General features: G+C 35.1%; 1 protein-coding gene and 1 long non-coding RNA gene across 12 annotated transcripts; one reads left to right on the top strand and one right to left on the bottom strand.

Moving 5' to 3' along the window:
- Positions 1–1,336: 1,336 nt before the first annotated feature.
- On the bottom strand, positions 1,337–5,954 carry LOC114317104 (kinesin-like protein KIN-7C). 11 transcript variants are annotated; one of them, XR_014339690.1, is made up of 6 exons: positions 5,558–5,954; positions 3,953–4,233; positions 3,716–3,829; positions 3,450–3,582; positions 2,774–2,965; positions 1,337–1,627 (listed from the first exon to the last, which is right to left on the bottom strand). XR_014339690.1 is itself a non-coding variant. In XM_082886824.1 (5 exons), the coding sequence occupies exons 3-5, from the start codon at positions 3,724–3,726 to the stop codon at positions 1,469–1,471; spliced, it is 303 nt and encodes a 100-aa protein (XP_082742950.1). In that variant the 5' UTR covers positions 3,727–3,829; positions 3,953–4,233; positions 4,567–5,942; the 3' UTR covers positions 1,337–1,468. The 11 variants fall into 10 exon arrangements, 3 of the variants coding, with proteins under 3 accessions (XP_082742950.1, XP_082742951.1, XP_082742949.1); XR_014339686.1 differs by having other exon boundaries at positions 4,567–5,942; XR_014339687.1 differs by having other exon boundaries at positions 2,818–2,965; positions 4,567–5,942.
- A 4,715-nt stretch (positions 5,955–10,669) lies between these two features.
- LOC114305275 (uncharacterized) lies at positions 10,670–12,674 on the top strand. Its single transcript, XR_014339685.1, has 3 exons — positions 10,670–10,816; positions 11,041–11,089; positions 12,270–12,674. It is a non-coding gene; the product is annotated as an uncharacterized LOC114305275 (long non-coding RNA).
- The last annotated feature ends 6,408 nt before the right edge of the window (positions 12,675–19,082 follow it).

The following is a 19,082-nucleotide window of genomic DNA, read 5'->3' as shown; positions in this document are numbered from 1 at the left end:
CCATATGAGAATGATATCTAATATCCTACTGTGATACGAGTTGTTTGATCGTTAACGCCTGATGGTTGTGTAGCACCACTTTGTAATATGAGGTTGCGAGTTCAACTCCTATGGCAAGGAATTTGATATCTTTGTAGTTTTTATTTCTCCCCTATTATCGGGGTTAATATATAGTTGCTTGTCTCTTCCCTGGTTTGGGATTGGTGTATTGTTGGATGGATTATGGTTGTTGGGCATTGTCTATTGTTAGACTTCAATTGTCTAATTCGATGTAATACTTGTCTTATTTGTAATTGTTAGCAGGTATTTTAATATTATATTGTGATATTGGTTTCCATCAGGTCTTCCTAGTCTTCCAAGACTTTTCCATCCAAGTCTTGGTCTTGTCCTTCCATTCTTTCCATCCAAGCCTTCCAAGCTAAGGCTTTGCCAAAGTCTTCCAAGAGTCCACCAAGTCTTTATCCTTCCAAGACTTCCAAGTCTAAGTCTTCCAAGCACTACAAGAAATTACACTTTTGGCGACTAAATTTTTAGTCGCCAAAAGTCCTATTTGTAGTCGCCAAAAGGTTTTCCCGACTAAATAGTTTGGTCGCCAACTTGGTCGTTAAAAGACGGTCGGTGAAGGTATTGGCGACCAAAAAAAATTTAGTCGCCAAAAGTCTTAAATTGGCTACTAAACAAGTAGTCGCCAAAAGTAAAAACTATTGGCGACAAAAAAAACTTTTGTCGCTGAAAGGGTAAATTGGCGACTAATTTTTTAGTCGCCAAAAGCTTACAATTAAATTTAACATCACATTTTCAGTTACTAAAATTTTTGTCGCCAAAACTTTTTTTTTTTCGCTACTAAATTATTAGTCGCCTAAAGTCTTTTTTAAATGGCTACTAAATGTTTAGTCACCAAAAGGTTTGTTTCCATTTAATTCTTTTTTTAGCTACTACCTATTTAGTCACTAAAAGTATTTAACTTCATTTTTGGCTACAAATTGTTTAGTAGCCAAAAATATCATTTTATATTTTTTTTTATTTTAATTAATTTGTCCACAACCTGTATGTATCCCACGCAACCTGTAAGAGATATACAAACAAAACAATACATAAATATTATCACCCATTCCACAACACGCATTTCACTTACAACCATCCAAAAAAGAGAATAACTTTTTTTTTTTATTAGCAAAATGAAAATATATTGATGATAAAGCAATATACAATCAACAAAACAACAACAAATCCCGCCGCGGGGGGGGGGGGGGGGAAGCTTCCTGCAATAAACTCAAGTTTGGCGAGGAGCCAATCAAACACCCGAACTCCAAAACTGAACAAAAGACAAAAGAACAAAACAAACAGCAGCAAGGCAAAATTGCAGCTGAAGGCCTGAGAATTAGCACAACAACAATCCTAACATCAATCCAAACATCAACACCCGCTGAAGGCCTGAGAATCAGCATTAGTAGCTGCATACATGACATCAACAACAATCCAAACTCCATGCCAAAACCAATTTCCTAACAAGCATATACCAAACAGAGCAACTCTGCAATTCTGGAGCTTCCTGCACAACAATTTTCTGGGCCTGAGAATCTGCACTAGTAGCTGCGAGTTCCTTCTTAACCTCTTCAGTCTTAGGCTGTTAAAAAAATTCACAAAATAGTGAGATTCACATAAAATTACAGTTTTCACCCACTTTATAATATGGCATTCACTAAAATAATATTCCAAAAATTAATACCCACTTTGAAGTGAAAGTGACTAACTGAAATAAGAACTTGGTATTCTACAGCTCAAATGAACCGATAGTTATGATTTTCCTCAAATGTTCCGCACTAACAATGACCAAATTTAAGCTAAGGAATATGCATGACATTTTTCTTCAGAAAATATGTACACACATAAAAACTGGAGAGCATTTGTGTGCCTAAAAACAAGTAAACCTCATTTTTTTGCTAGTCTCTATGCAACCATAAAAACTGGAGAGCATTTATGTACACATATTTGTTTGTACCTTATAATATGTTTGTCAGTGTGTCAGTTTAGCTTGTGTCAATTTGTATCTTCATGTTGGATAGGGGGTCACAAATAAAGGGAGGGTGTGAGAGCTTAAAAATGTGTTGGGCTTATTTCCAAATAGGTTAAGCTTTTAGAGCAACTAGTTACATTACAAAAATGTGTTGGGCTTATCTCCCTATATATATTTTAATTTTTTTTATTATTTATATATTTATAATAGAATTGGGATGTTCCAATTAGTACATTGCTAAGGTCAAGGAACCTTCATAATGTCAGAACAAAGGGACGAGTTTCAGACAGCAAGAAAACATTAATTATTATAATTATATTATCATTATTGCTATTATTTTTATTATTAGTGTATGATAATTGTATTGTATTCAATGTTGGAATGTGTTTAATGGAAATAAATAATTAAGAAAAAATGTAGTATTTTTTAAAAAAAGACTTTTTTAGTTTGAATGTTTGCTCACAGATAATTAGAAGGTAATATAATGCTTTATATAATAAAAATAATGTGTTTGTCAAAATTATGTAGATAAGTCATAGAACTCAAAAATGCAGTATTGGCATGTTGCCTCATAACACACAGAATACAGTATTGCCAGCATTGCAATATATACACTTTTCGTGAAGGATTTCTGTTTGTAATATTTTTTGGTAAGTTGATGGATGTGTTGGTTTGTGTAGTAAGTTGTGCTAATCATATTGGTGCAGCAACAACAACAACAACAACAGTATGACTGATGAGTTTTGTTAGTAGTACCTTTGTGACGTATCATGTACGTTTTGTTAATGTCTGTTATGTACCTCTTCATGGCCATGGATGACAACAAGCTCGTGGCCAGGTGATGGGGTAGGGCTCTGCTAGTCCTGCACCCACTCGAAACTCTTCGCCTGAAACTGCATCCCATGACCATGCCCCCAGTTGAACTTTGATGTCTGTTCTGGCACTAGCCTTGTTTTACCATTTTGGGAGAGGAGTGAAGAGAGGTTAGTCATAGGAGGGAAGAAAAGAACATTCTTTTATTTTATATATAAAATAAGAAGGATTTTAAATGTTGTCACTTTCTAAATCTTCTGAACTTTTGTAGAATTAACTGTAAAGTAAGTGCTGAGATGATTTTTATACTACGCAATCAAAGTGCAAGGGAAAGGGGGTATTAATTGAAAAAATATCAAATCAAACCGACTTTTGAAAAAATATTTACATATTAATGAAAAACTTTATACATATTAAAACATTAAACTATCAACTTCTAAATAAATATGTAAGTACTTTTCAAAAAGACCACTGATATGTAATATCCCTTTTCAATTTGGGATTCTTTTAATCAATATGATTTATGGTACACATTGTTATTCTATCTAGGTGAACCAATATAAAATTTACTTTACAATTTAACTTTATAAATTTCTTCATAAAGAATCTTGATTCGTACTTGGTCTACCAAGGAGATGGAGATGAGGTAAGTTTCTGTTGAGATTTTATAGCACCATGGAATTGTCATCAAGAGAAAGTCCAGCTGTTTCATAGTTGAAACACCAAGAAGGGGACCCATTTTTATGTGATGCCTGCGATATGAGAACAATTATTTGTGTGTAGAATTGGCACAGACCAATTTCACATCACATGACACAAGTAATGTGTATATATAAGTATATATTAAGTGGATGAAACTGAATAAATAAATAAATAGACATTTACCTCTGGATCATCTACGACCCTGAGTGGAAGACTATCCGCGCTAAGGAGATCTCTTACAACTTCGTTGTAGATTTCCATAGCAAAAAACTTCAAAACAAATGCTCTATCTTCATGCTGGAGATCGTAGAGGGCGGAAAAAGAAACAATATTACAGTTATAAATGTTTAAGAACAAAGAACATAATGGAATATAAAAATGAAACAGAAAACGACACCAAATAAACATTTTATTTGTTACCCTATGTATATAGTCATAAATGCCTGCGACTGTGTACTCTGTTATTCCAATCATGGTATATGTCTTTCCACTGCTTGTTTGCCCATATGCAAAAATACTTGGTGAAAGGAAAAATTGTAGAGGTGAAAAACTTTCACTTCATTCAAACAATCAGTAAGATTATGACAAGAAGAAACCAGAACATGAAATTATACTAACACCACTACCCACTGAAAGAGCAATTTCCTTGGTTCCTTGCTCATAAACCTGCCTAGTCGAGCAGTCACCACTAAATACGCCATCTAACCAACATAAAACAACAATTTAAGAAGGTTAAATAAAAATAAGAAGAAAAAAAATGTACATCTTCAAATAGAAATCCTATGAAATTCTCAAATTGTAACAGAAACATCTATTTCCAAAATTTGTAAGTAAATTATGAATACACATGCCATCATATAGTACCTAAATGTCCTAACCCAAGTCACTAAATATTTTCTAACAGGTAGAGTGAATTTTTTTTTTATACTTGACTACCCGATATGCTCTAGATCAAACTTAAACACCATGAATGCAAAGAAATATTTGAATCCAGAATGAGAACAAATTAAATAGGTAGATGGCCATTTCCTTACCAAATGTATGAGCAGTTGGAAACATGGACTGCTCTTGAAGGCTGTTCCGGAACAAAATGGTAGTCTCGTTGATGCATTCCCAATCTGAGACTTCATTCCTCGCAATCTCCTTCTCACTCAGAGGCCTCAATCTAACCAATACAAGAATCTTCTGCTCACTACCACCACTCACCACTCCTTGCATCTCCTCCCACTTAGTCAACTCTTCCCCACCAATTGCCCCCATTTCTCACCCTCCCTCTTTTTTTTCACAAACCCACCTCCATTAATCCAAAAACTTAATAACCCATTATTCAAATAATTAGCACCATTTCACTCACTCTATTGCCTGCTTTCCAATCATGGAAGACAGTTAAGATGTTAACACAAGGTTGCTGGGCTAGCCTTAATAAACATATCTGAACTTCCCATAATCAAATTTTAATCAGCGGCGGTGTGACAGAAGGGCTACACTGATACTCGGGTTGAAGCCCAAGAAATTTTGTAATTGAAACCAAGTGAATTCAAGGGAAGTCAGAGGGTCAAACTGTAATTCACCCAAAATTATATAAGACTCTTTCTCTCCCCCCACTATCAGTGTAAACAGGGTTTATGGCAAGGACAATGACTTCAAACAGTATACAAATTTTGTTTATGCACTTTGAAAATGGCCCAGCTTGCTTTCTTCTAAACTTTACTCTACAGTCCCAGAAACACTCAATACAGGTCCAAAGTAGTAAGAATGGCAAAGCAGATAAAAAAAACATTCAAATCTTCAAGCACAGGGCTTTAACAAAGATACAAAAAAACCCAATTTTTTTTATAAAAAAAAACATACAAGGGAAAGGGAAAAAAACAGAGATAATCAACAGAGAACCAAACATTTGTGTGTGTGTGTACCTATCTATCAATGAGAAGAGAGTACAGAGAGAGATACCCAGATGGAATAGGATCAAACCCTGAAGAATAAAGAAATAATAGAAGCAAATAGGAGAAAGAGAAAAGAGCTCACATTCACCAGAAGAAGCAGTAAAGACTAATAAAAGAAGAAGAAGCAGCAATAGACCCATTGATTTTTAGACTTTCTTCTTAGCTCCAAACTTTCAATCTTCGAAAACCATAGAAACCCACTGATGTGAAATCTCAAAGAAACGAAAAAACGAATCTGTGAAGATCGGCGGAGGAGGAGGAGGCGGCGGCGTGAACAGATCAGCGGTACTGGCGATGGCGATGGCGATGGCGATGGCGATGGCGATGGCGAAGGAGGAGGAGGGGCACCGGTTTTCGTCGAAGGCTAAGAAGTGCGGCAGTGAGAGAGGGAGGGGAGAGGAGTAACGTAGACGGGGAGGGAGAGGGACGCCGAAAATAGAGAGAGAGAGAGAGGCGCAGATTATATTAGGGTTTGGTTTGGTACAAAATATATATATATACCATTTTATACAATTAACGACTAAAATACCTCATGGTCGCCAATTACTGATATGTTACACTATTAGCGACTAAAAACTTTAGTCGCCAATTACTTTTACTTTTTTTTAAAATTTTACATTTGGCGACTAAATATTTTAGTAGCCAATACCTAATATTTTGGCGACTAAATTAATTTTTGGTCACTGAAAATATGTTTTGGCGACCAAACTTTTGGTCGCCAAAAGATAAAAAATAAATTTTTAATTTTACATTCAACGACTAAATATTTTAGTAGCCAAAACTCAATATACGGCGACTAAAATTTTTTTTTGTCTCCAATTCTAGTATTTTTAGCAACTAAATTATCTTTTAGTCGCCAATAATCAATAAATCCCGACTAAAAAAATTTAGTAGCTAAATTTTATACTTTTGGCGACCAAAAAAAAGTTTTAGTCGCCAATTCCAAAACTTTTGGCGACTAAATTTGTTTTAGTCGCCAATTTTAGTCGCCAAAGATGTATTTTGTTGTAGTGAAGTCAAGTCCATGTCTTCCAAGTCTTTCAAGTCGTCTTCACCAAGTCTTGGTCTTATCTCCAGTAACTTATCCACCAGAACTTTTTTGATTTCTATATATATTAACTTATGTCCTATCTTTAGAGACACATAAGAGAGAAGAAGTTTTGGTTGTGTTGTTATATCTTGAGTGAGATTATCAGGCAAATAAAAAGGGTGTGTGTGATAAAGTTTTGGGTTTAACCAATTGTGCAGTATTGGTGAACCATAAGACTTAGTCGGGCTGTTGTTTCCTGGGGGGGACAAGTCAAGGTTTTTCTGCTGCACCGGTGTGAGGCTTTGCCTAACCGCAGAGGGCTTGAATCTTCTTAAAGAGAGCGAGTTTCCCGCGCCTCAGCCCTAATAATAAGTTATTGTAATTTTATTATTTGTATTTTCTGGTGTGTTATTTGTAATTATCACCAACATTAATTAATCTCCTGCCGACTGACAAAAAGAATTAATAAAAAGAAGTTTTTAATGAAGAAATCAATGGAAAACCACGTTACAATTAGCCTAGGACGACATGAAAGGGACAAGCTTTTGCTGGTCCAAAGATTTCTAAGCTAAGAAAGCCTAATATTGGCTAACCCTTTATGTTTTGATTGATTCAAAGTACTAAATCAACCGGAAACAAAAGTGTCTTATGAGTTCGATTAGACTTGATAAACATTCGAGCATTAGCAACATAATATTTCAGTATAGAAGCCTCAATAATTAACAATAATACAAGATAAAAATAATAGAACTAACAGCCACATGTCTTCCTCAATCCCACTCAAATGTGAAATCCATTACTTTAAAGCCTAACACTTCATAAAATCAATTTCAACAAGATTTAGCATAGACTTGCAACAGTGAGACGAGCAGACAGCTCATTCATTAACAATAATATAAGATAAAAAGAATAAAACTAACAACCATGCACAAGTGTTCCTCAAATCCCACATAATTTATTCAATGGATGATCAGATCTTCATGTTATGTAGTCCATAACACAACTCAAATTACCCATGATGGAGACAAAAATGCAACATACATTATTCTCATAAATTAGTCTAATAACAAATTTCTCTCATTCAAAATCCTAACAATACTATAAGACAGATTATAGACTAGGGAGTAACCAAACCTCTTATGATCTCATTAATCAATGCCTCATCTATAGAAAGGATTAATATGACAAACAACAACCTCAATGGTAAAATATCCTTTAATATTGGAAATCTTGAACATTTCATTGACATGATTGTAATTTGTATGGAACAATAATTGTGGAAGTGGGGAGCCTAGTTCCATCCCAGCTTGCACATTGATCTACAGTATCATGAAATTTTTCCTAACACGCCCTATGATCCACAAGTTTGTGTTTCTTGACTATTTTTCTTATACCGTTTCTCGATGGGCAAAACTATAGGACCACGAAGTTCAAAAGCAGTCATAAAGAGTTAAAACTAATGCTAGAGACTAGAGTACAAGCAAGATGGCCATGTTATTGTTGGGGTAGTGTGGATACTGATAAATACTAATCACTAACCAATTGATCGGTACTTTTGTAATTCTGCACTTGTACCATGTTGTCCTAATTTCTATATGTATTTGTAGTTGAGTTGAGGGGAGACGGCTATTTTTGCATCTTGTAATTCTCTTATTATAGTGAAAACAACAACAGCCGTGGATGTAACCCTAGTTTTGGGGTGAACAACGTAAATCTCTATGTTCTTCGTGTATGTTTGATTTATCGTTTCTTGTTATTATTCCTGTTTGTCTTTCATGTCTCCCCAATCCTGATTAGGTGTATCAATTTCTAACAATTATGATCTTAGTCTGAAATAGTTGTGGATGCTCCTACAACTATTATCCTGTATGGTTAAAAAAGACTTAAATTATTTCCCAATACGAAAACATTACCATTTGGTTTCTACATAATTTCGAAATTCCTGAATTACAAAAGGGGAACTTGTGTTTCTCAGTTTCTTAACATAAATTGCTTAACATTTGTCTTTAAGTTCAAACCATTAACAATTTCCCCCAATAATTCCCTAAGTTACAAATTGTTTTAATATGTAGTATTAAATTGTTCCCTGAGACAAAATTGGTCGCCATAGTATAATTTACACTAGCCTCTGTGACAAGAAGAATACTAAATAGAATTTTTTAAGCATCATTTACCAACCTATTGTCAAACAAACCTAAGAGCTTAAATTTTTTATTCATATTAAATGACTACTCAAATAGCTCATGGAGTTAGCTCTAGAACCAAACAGCACTATGTCACATAATTTCAGGACATCTACTTGTTTGAACTAATTTATGAAAATTAGTTCAGACTAGCCCAACCTTAGTACATGAAAAGCTTCAATGAGACCCATGTGGTACTTGAGGTACTACACCGTTAGCTAGATTTTGACCCAAGCAAGCTTTAAGCCTCTAAAAATATTTCTAATACAATCAGCTGAACTCTGAAGCTAACACTACAGTTGAATTGAAAGTCACTCATGCTAGCCTCTTTTCCCACTTAACCTTCACTACAAGAAATATTAGATTTGGCGGCGTATTTTTAACGGCGTTTTTAAAAACGCTACTGTTTGTAATATTTAATGGCGTTTCATAAGCGTCGCATTTTTCTCTAATCAAAACGGCGCCGTTTCATGAATAGAAGACGTTTATCAACGCCTTGAAATGGTTTTGTCCCGCACGCTCCTCTCCCTGTTTCACCTTTATTTTGAATCTGACTCTGACTCTCACTCTCACTCTCACTCTCGCTCTCGCTCTCTCGCTCTCTCAAAATCGAAATCGTTTCGGATCGGTGATCTTACATCGGTGATTCATCAGAAATCTTTCAAAATCGAAGTCAGAGCTTCGAAGATCTTACATCTCCTCTCCCTGTTTCACCTTTATTTTGAATCTGACTCTCACTCGCCCTCTCGCTCTCTCTCTCTCTCTCTCTCTCTCTCAAAATCGAAATCGTTTCGGATCGGTGATCTTACATCGGTGATTCATCAGAAATCTTTCAAAATCGAAGTCAGAGCTTCGAAGATCTTACATCGGTGATTCATCAGAACCATTTCGAAGTTCTCTCTCAAAATCGATTCAGATCGGTGAATCGATTCAGATCGGTGAGCTACTCTCTCTCTCTCTCTCTGTTGTACAGGTGCCATAATGTAGCGAGTAGTGACAGCAAACTCCTGCTTAGAGTAGACAATGTGAATGTTGCTCTTGGATTTGAGGAATATAAGATTCTTGTGACAGATGATAACCTTTAATTTGTAGCACCGAATGGCCATTTTATCTAATTTTAAGGGCCATGAATGTTATAAGCTTAAAAGCAATCAAAGACACAAAGATTACTTAACACAACATAATGGAAAGAAGTTAAAACCGAACATCTGATGGATTTTTTTATTTTTTATATCGTCATTGACATCATTTTTGCTACTACATTGAATACTTTTGTTAGATTTACCTTCTCTAAATACGTCTAAACCTTTCAGATGCTGAGGGATTGATTTTTTGTTTTTCCTTATTGAATTATAAGTTTGTCTCTCTATTGAGAACTACTGTTTTTAGTATAAATTTCTGCTACTTGGCTGAACCTTTGCTAAATACATTAGTGTTGTTGTTGTTCCTATTTTAGCATTTTAGCCAAATCTGCTAATGCATGAACATCTTTATTATATTCAGAAGTGTGTAGATTTTTTTCCTAATTGATGGTAATTGTTTAGTAATCAAGTAACATGAAGTTCATATAGGAGATAGAATTTTCTTGCAATGAAATTAAGAAAATTAGTGCTTCATTAGGTTAGTTGGAATAACAAAACTTCAGAGTTTAGACACATTAATTATACAAGTGGGACTTGCTTGTGCCACACATATTCTTTTCCCCCCCTTCCATTGTGGCTTTGTGAGAAGAAATCTGAGATAGTAATGATGTTTAGTATGGTTTGTGGTCAAACAGAACTGGACAGTGATTACTGAAATTTGAACTCATCGTAGTGCTGTTAATTGTTTTGGTAGCTATCTTTAAGTTCAAGTTCTGGAAGACAAAATGAGAAATGGATTGACCAATGGCCATTCCTAGTAATCTAAAAAATCAGTGAATCAGTTGGTTGTAGTCAAAATTTTCTGCATGATTTTAGAGAGAATCGTTTTGATTTTGCAGAGGATCGAATCAATACGAAGTTCTCTCTCTCGATTCGGTGATTCTTCTTCTTGAGCACAGAGCGATTGCGATTTTGAAGTTCGATTTTGAGCACCGTGATTTGGAACTCTTCTTCAGATCCGTGATCTTCGTCTTCTTCGATCAGAGGTTAGATGTTCTTCTGTGCTCTGTTTGGAACTCTTCTTCTTAGATGTTTCTTCAGCTCTGTGAATCTCTTGTTTTATGCTCTGTTTCCACTTTTTGCTTAAATCATTATCTTCTTCGTTTCTAGTTTTACTTATTGTTCTGCTCAAATCACTATTAGGTAAATTTTCGATTTTTGATTTGTTAAAGTACAATGTTGCTTTGGTTGTTGATTTTTGTTTGCGCAGAGAAGGATCGAGAATTGGGGGAAGCCTTAGAGAGAAGGCAGTTGAAGAGGTTCTGTTCTATATGTATTCTCTCTTCTATGTAATTGCCATTCTATGTATTTTTCTAATATAAATAAATGCTAGTCTCAATTCATCTAAATTGGTTAACTCTATATAACTTACTATTAGTCAGATTTGTGTTGTATATTTTTTTTGTTCTATGGAGCTCTATTGGGTTATGAATTCCAGTTTGGTTTAATCAGTTGACAGTAGTGATGAAGACTGATATAGATGTAGTGTAGGCAATTGAGCTATCTAGAAATCTCATTATTGATTACTGATAAAATAATGATCAATTTGCTTCACAACTTTTGCTTCACAACTTTTGCTTCTAGTTTAGACTGTAATCAAATGCACGTCTTCTGAAAATATTTGCCAACAAAGTAAGAAGTAAAGAACTAATAGCATATTAGTGAGACTTCCTCATTTATAAGAGAAAAGTAAGTGTTATTTTCTCACATGTTAGTGGCTGAAAGCTGAAATAAATTGTTGGAACAGTTATATGGTGTCCAGGTGTCATATGCTATGATAGTATTATTAATCTAATGTCTACATGATCATATATAAATAATTAAAAAAAAGAAGCATTTATAGCAATCGCTTTTCTAGAGTTCATATTAGGCCTATTGAATTTCTTATTTCACTTATGTATCTTCATTTGAAACTAGTGGATGACATGTAAAGGGGCAGAACAGATGGATGGAGATTGGAAAGGGCTCCACTTGAAACTTGTAAACAAGATTTTATTGAATTACTATGTAAAATGTGATAGACCAACTAAGCTTTTGTAGGACAGCTAAGGCAGTTCATCTTTGATTGTTAAGGTATTTAGGCTTTGTGGTTTTGTTGAATCTTGTTGTTCTAGAAGATACCAAACATTTTTATGTTTTGTAGGATGATATGACGTGCAGAGGCATATGTGAAGTTCATGTGATAATTCTTGACTCTGAAGAACATGTCATCAATTAATAAACTATGTTCTTATGTGCATGCTTGTCTTGTGCTCTAGATTTCATTGTTAAGATAAATAAAATATGGGCTCACACTTCTTCCTGCACTTGATTTAGCAAAAGCTTAGTTAATGAAATCTGTTGTACCTCCTTTTGTTAAACTTGATCTAGATCCAAAGAAATTAGTTTTTATTTTTTTATTTCCAAGTTTAAAAACTCTTATTGATCACACATTGTCAGATCTGGATATTGGACTAGTGATAAGAGGGAATGGGTTGAACTATCAAGATCGGCCCCTTTATTGATCCTGTAGTTTGGGGCAAAACAGGTAAAGATTTTGACTACCACTTTGCTTTTATTTGTGTTCTCTTTATAGTGTTTTATCTAGATTTTTGTTATGTTTATACAAATATATTGTATTTTTTTTTTCCATTAATGTTCTTCACAGTAATTGCTTTTGTTTTGATTGGAGTATAAGAGTCTTTAGTGAAGGTATGGTAAGTAAGATTCCTGACTTTGAGACTGTTAGGGATATCAGAGAGAAGCTTTGCTACATAAGGTTAGTGAATATCATCGTAGTTTGGTTTGCTTTTATGGAATTTGAGATTGTTCTATATTTCTCTCTGTTTTGCAACACCTCAAGAATTCATGTTTAGTATATTTTTATGACAATTAGATTCAATGGTCAGTGTCTACTAATTTGATGAAGATGTTATGCTATACTTAATTTTCTCAAATTTTGTCCATGAAGTTTTGAGATTATTAGTTTCAATTGTTGTCAATTGTGGATGCTAAAGACTTAATTTTTATGTGGTTTTCATGCCTTTTTTAGGTTATCCTTTTGAAAGCAATCTGTGATCTATACTGTTGCTTTCCACTTGACAGTGCAAAGGCACAATTTATTCATGTCGTAGATTGTGAGGAAATTTCTGTTTAACTATCCCATTTTGTATAGCTCAATTTTAATGTTGGGTCCAACATTCCTGAAATTTTATTGCCCGGCCTAACATTCCTAGTCAATTTGTAGAGCATTTCTACTTGATTTAATGCTGGGCCCAAATTTCTTCATTACTTTGACAGTGGAAGCACTGGAAGCAGTGGCAGCAATAAAGCAGGTATTATAATCTTTTCTTTCATTTGTTATGTTTATTGCGTATTCTCGAATTGATTGAATTTTTTTAAGCAGTGAAAATAATCTTGAATAAAATCCATGATTTTGATTGAATTATTCTGTAAGGTAAGCTTCAAGGGTTGTTTGTCCCAAAAACTGGGGCAAGTCTGACTTGGGTTTCCACTTTCTCCATTTCCATCTTTCTGAGGAATTAGAGGGTGGTGGTGACTGGATATATCCACCTCCACCACCTCCTCCTCCTCCTCCTCCATGTGTCCTTCAAATGAAGGTTGATCTTTCAAGGGATAGGGATAGGGATAGGGATAGGGATTCCATTCCACAGATAGAAAGTGGGGGGTTAAAGGATTCACTCCTGCTCCTGTCTGCTACTGCTGCTGCTGCTGCTGTAACCCCCACCAGAGAGGACTGCATTCCTTTCAACTTGGCTACCTCTTTCTTCTCTCTCATTTCTAGAATGAAATTAGGCCCCTTGGATGTCAATGTCAATGATGCTGAATTTGCTCCACAAAAGGACTTGAACGTCAAGCTGATCTCATAAATTTTGATACTACTGCTTTGATTGCTCTTATATCAGGAATCAGTAATGGCAGTACACAGAATATTCTGGCTAAATCCGAGAGCGAATTAAGGAAGCGCTTTAAGAGCAACTATGAGTTTGTGATTGCCCAGGTATATATTTTATATTTCAAGTGCATGCGCTGTGCCGTCCACATCATAATCTTAAGCATTGTTCTGTGTTTATTGTATGCATTAGATTAGTTATCTTTTCTGCCAATTCTATGTGCAATGAACATCTAAAGCCAAACAAGAAGGTTTATTCTTTCCAATTTTGGCTACTTGTATTTCAAGCATCTCCTTGAATATAGCTAGCTATGAGACCTAGGATAGTTTTGAGTGGATATTTTTTCCCCCTCCATGTTAGCATTGGAGACTATCATGAGCTAAATTTGTATTAAAGAACTGGTAGTTTTGGGTCCAAAATATAAACATACCATCTGGTGGTGGAGTGTGATCATAGAAAGGGAAAACATTACGCAGTCATCAGCCAATTGCTTTTGTCACTTGATTATGACTTAGTTTATGCCTAATCACATATACTGAGGTGGGTACAGTGTACACTACTAGTCAATTTTTTTTTTTGCAACTAAAGGCTGAGTGTGGATATATGATGACAGGAAACTCTCTCTCTCTCTAGGCAGTTGTAGGGAGTTCTTTAGAATAATGTGTTTACTTGAACATTTACCCTTAAATGAATATAGAAGTAAAAGGATTTTAATAATGCATAATTTAATTTTCTTTGGATAGTTTAGGGAAATGAAAAATATACACAAAATTAGTGTTGTACTATTATATATTAGCAAAGATGACATGCTTGACGACTGAACCAGTGCTTACCCCATTCCTCCAAGTGGGACACCTTGGGATGCTGATGGCTTGGAGCTCTCGATTGAAAGGATTAATTGGTGCTGTCTGCCCATATTAAGCAAGTAGCAATTAAATCTAAAGAAAAGGTCCAACAAAAAATTGCATCAAACAAAATGATCTATGAATTTCTTCTATTTTCATTTTTCAGACTTGAAAAAGCCTATTGCTGTCATTGCAAGAAAGTCGCGAGTTGGGTCTTCTAGGAATGAGGTCAAAACCTTGACTTCGATCCTCACTGCTCGAAGTAAGGTTGTTAGTGTGGACTTCTCTCAATTTTAATTTCATCATCAATTCTTTCCCCTCTGTACATACTTTTTCTATTTGTATATGTATATTATTCCTTGTTACTTAGTAGACATTGATGCAGCAGATGTTGATAATGAATTGGCAGTTGTGGAGTATGTTGAGGACATCTACAAGTTCTACAAGTTAACAGAGGTACTATTTTGGCCTTTATTTTTCTATCTTTTTACCTTCTCTATCTATCGACATGTTTTGCTCAATCATGGGAATTTATTATGGTAGGGTGAGAGTCGAGTTCACGATTACATGGATTCACAGCCTGAAATCAATTCAAAGATGAGATCAATTCTCATAGACTGGTTGACAGAGGTTCACAGGATGTTTGAACTAATGCCTGAGACCCTTTACCTCACAATTAACATAGTTGATCGGTACCTTTCAATGAATGTTGTCCCAAGGAGGGAGCTTCAGTTGGTCGGCATTAGTTCAATGCTAATTGCTTGCAAGTATGAAGAAATTTGGGCACCAGAGGTAATTGGTGTTCTGTTTTCATCATTTAGTTAAGAGTACTGTTTTTTCTCGGAGGAAAATCTTGCTACTTGCACCTTTGAATGTCTTATCAGCATGTTGGTCTCCCTTCTGTTGGATAAATATTATGTTTCAAGGTTATACTGCAATTTTGGAGCTGAAGTCTGTTTTGGTTTGGTCATTTTTTGTCATATTTATGCTTCATTGCTTTGTACTTTCTTTATTGTTCATCAGTTATGCTCTTTGCATTTATTTTACTGTTCTCTTGAGTTTTGCTTTCCCTACTTGCTCATAGCTGTATGATCAGTTCTTTTTTTTAATTTTATTTATCTATTATTTTTTAAATCCACAATGCAGGCAATAAAAGTTCTGAATATGATTAAACTTTATGGGAAGCCAATAAGAGTGAATAAGGTGGGAATGTTATATCCTTGTTATGCATCATTTTCTGTTTCTTTATGCTTATGCTTAGGATATTGCCACAGAAGCCATCATTAATGATTTCATGGTTTGACTTTCAGAGCCTTTGTTTGAACTAGATTTAAAATCTGATCAATAGTTTTATCTTCTTGTTTTTGGGTTCCAGGCGTATCAAGATAAAAAGAGCTTGGATGTTGGAGCTAACCTTTTTATGGGAAACCTCGATCCTGTAAGAAATTTGATGCACTCGAATGTATTTTCATGCTTTGTAAACTGCTATATGCCTATGACACAGTTTTTCAATTTCGAACCTGGCTCTGATTTTCTTTGCAGGATGTGGATGAGAAACTTTTGTATATTCTACAGGAGAGAGAGAGAGAGAGAGATTTGTATTTTTTTTTTCAGCACTCAATTGAGAATTTGTATGTGTGGAGCTCATATGATATGCTTGTTTTAATTGGTTTTGGGCATTTCTTGTGGATATGTATGTTGGTTGAATGGCAATGTTAAGTTGGGAGTCTTGCACCACTTACTTTTATGTACATTAATGTAATAGAAAAGCTTTTAAACATAGCAACTTTATATAAGTGTTATTTTTCAGTTTTATTACAGGGATTTTTTAGTTCAATTACATAAAAAAAAAAAATTAAAAAAAAACAAGGCTATCGCGGCGTTTCTAAAAAGGTCACTAAATATCACACCAAAGGCTGGATTTCTTTTAAAAAGAGAAACGGCGGCGTTTTAAAACGTCGCTAAATAGCATGGTGACGTCATGCTAATGTTTGTAGAACTTTTAGCGGCGTTTTTAGAAAACACCGCCTATAGTCATATAGTGACGTTTCTCAAGCGCCATAAAGTTATAGCGACGGCCGCGTCTTCGGCGTTTGGCGCCAAACGTCACAAAATGTTTTGACGGCGTTTTTAGGACCTATCGCGGCGTTTTTTAAACGCCGCTAAATCCTTGATTTGCAGCAGTGCTTTGACAAAAGCAAAACATCAATACTGCGAGGATGTATAAAGGTTGTTTTGGATTAAAGGATTGAAATGAGGGGATTTGGACTTACACACATGCGTGCGCACGCAAGAGAGAGAGAGAGAGAGAGAGAGAGAGAGAGAGAGGCAATTTGGATTCAAATTACGATATGTGTGAGGATCAGCTAGTAAACTAGGAGTTGAGGAAGAAGATACTGTAGAGGTAGGAGACATACATCCAATGCTTTGTGTAACTAGAATACTTCATACAAGCATCTCAGTATCTAAAGCTCCCGGACCAAGATATATCAATTCTTCTATATAAAGCACACACCTCACTTGAATCAAGCTTTGAGACGCAATTTCCATTTCCAAAAAAATTCACAGCAACATAATTTCTCCAAATATTACCTTTGCCTAGCAGTTACTGTAAGGACCAAAACACAAAATCCATAAACCAAAAAACTGTTACTCTCTCCCTCTCTCTCTCCACACAGAATTTACAAGTAAACCTGTAAAAATCCAATCTCAACCTATAATCTTCAACAAACAACTACACCTAGTGGCGGATTTAAAGAGGGACTAGGGGGGCCACGTGTCCCCTGAAATTTTGAAATTTTTTAATATACATATGTTCATGAAGAAAACAATTCAAATAAAAAAGTTATAAAAAATAATATTTAGACAGTAAAATGTCAATGATATTTTTTAAATTATGGGAATAATAATGGTTGTTTTGATTGAAAATAAAAAGATTATGTCAAGACATATGTATGAAAAAGTTTCAATGCAACGGTGATATATCCGTCATTATATTGACATGCAAAACCTATCTCACTATCATATGGAACTTATTAGATTATTAGTTATATTGGACATGTAATGTTCACCCTTCATGTGTCACTTTATTATTAATTGGTGATATCACATATCAATGATGACATGGTATCACCATTTTATTGAATTTTTACTCAAATTTTGTACGAAAAACTTATTTTATCATTATATAATTTATTTTCAGACTTATATACATGACTTTTTTTGTGTTATCCATAATACACCAGTTAGTTACGAGTAACATTATCTTTTCGATCTTTCTCAAAATTAATCATAAAAATTTATGAAAAATATTTTTGTAAAAATTTTTAAAATTGTAATTAATAAGTGTCCTCTTTAATTTAATTTGCTGGCTCCACTACTGACCACACCTAAAAGTCGTGTGTTGAAAGTACACGTGAAAGACTCTTTCGTAGAAAGCATAATCAATTCTTTGGAATGGAGAACCGCTTGAAGAATTTGAACCTAGTAAGGGACTTCGGCAAGGAGACCCTCTCTCTCCTTACCTTTTTGTATTATGTATGGAGAGGCTCTCAAATATGATCAATCAAAGAGTGGAGGCTAAGGACTGGAGGGGTTTATCCTTATCTAAGAAAGGCCCTAATATCTCTCACCTATTTTTTGCTGATGACTTGATTCTTTTTGCCAAAGCTGATATAGTGAACTATCAAACCATTCTTGAAGTGCTAAATGAATTTAGTATGCTCTCTGGGGTGAAAGTTAATCTCACCAAATCTAAGTTCTTTGTCTCCCCAAATGTTTATAGGAGGAAGGCTAAAGACTTGAGTCATATAGGTGGTATTGTTTTAACCCAGAATCTAGGTAAGTATCTTGGAGTCCCCCTTTTTCACTCCAAAGTTAACAAACACCACTTTACTTCTATTCTTGAAAGAATGCAACGAAAGCTTGCTGGGTGGAAAACTAGTGTGCTATCTGTAGCTGGGAGGGCAACACTGATTCAATCAGTGACCAATGCCATCCCATCTTATACCATGCAGACTTTGAAGCTTCCCCGTAAGATTTGTGATGAGATTGATAAACTCAATCGTAACTTTCTCTGGGGTGATTCCTTGGAAAGGAAAAAAGTGCATTTAGTCAACTGGCAACAGGTGTGCCATAAGAAAAATGATGGTGGCCTTGGGATTAGAAGGGCTAAGGATCAAAATCTGGCCTTACTATCCAAGCTTGGCTGGAAACTATTGAATGAGGAAGAGGGTCTCTGGTTAGAGGTCCTGAGAAATAAATACCTGGGTAATCAACCCTTCCTCAGTAAGAGGAAGAGTAGAGTATCATCACATATCTGGAAAGGTATCCTGAATACTAGAAATCTCCTTGTTAAAGGGGTTCATTGGACCATTAGTTGGGGCTCTCAGGTGAGAGTTTGGAAAGACTGGTGGTGTGGTGAAAGGGCCTTGTTTGAGGCTACTGTTACCAACACTAGGCAAGTCATTGAGATGGAGGACATCCATGTGGACTCCCTTGTGGATGATAATGAG

This window comes from Camellia sinensis, chromosome 9 (genome assembly GCF_055761805.1).
Source record: "Camellia sinensis isolate YWXY chromosome 9, ASM5576180v1, whole genome shotgun sequence".
Taxonomy (NCBI): Eukaryota; Viridiplantae; Streptophyta; class Magnoliopsida; order Ericales; family Theaceae; genus Camellia; species Camellia sinensis.
Note: the sequence above shows the minus strand (reverse complement) of the source record. Positions and strands in the feature narration are given on the sequence as shown.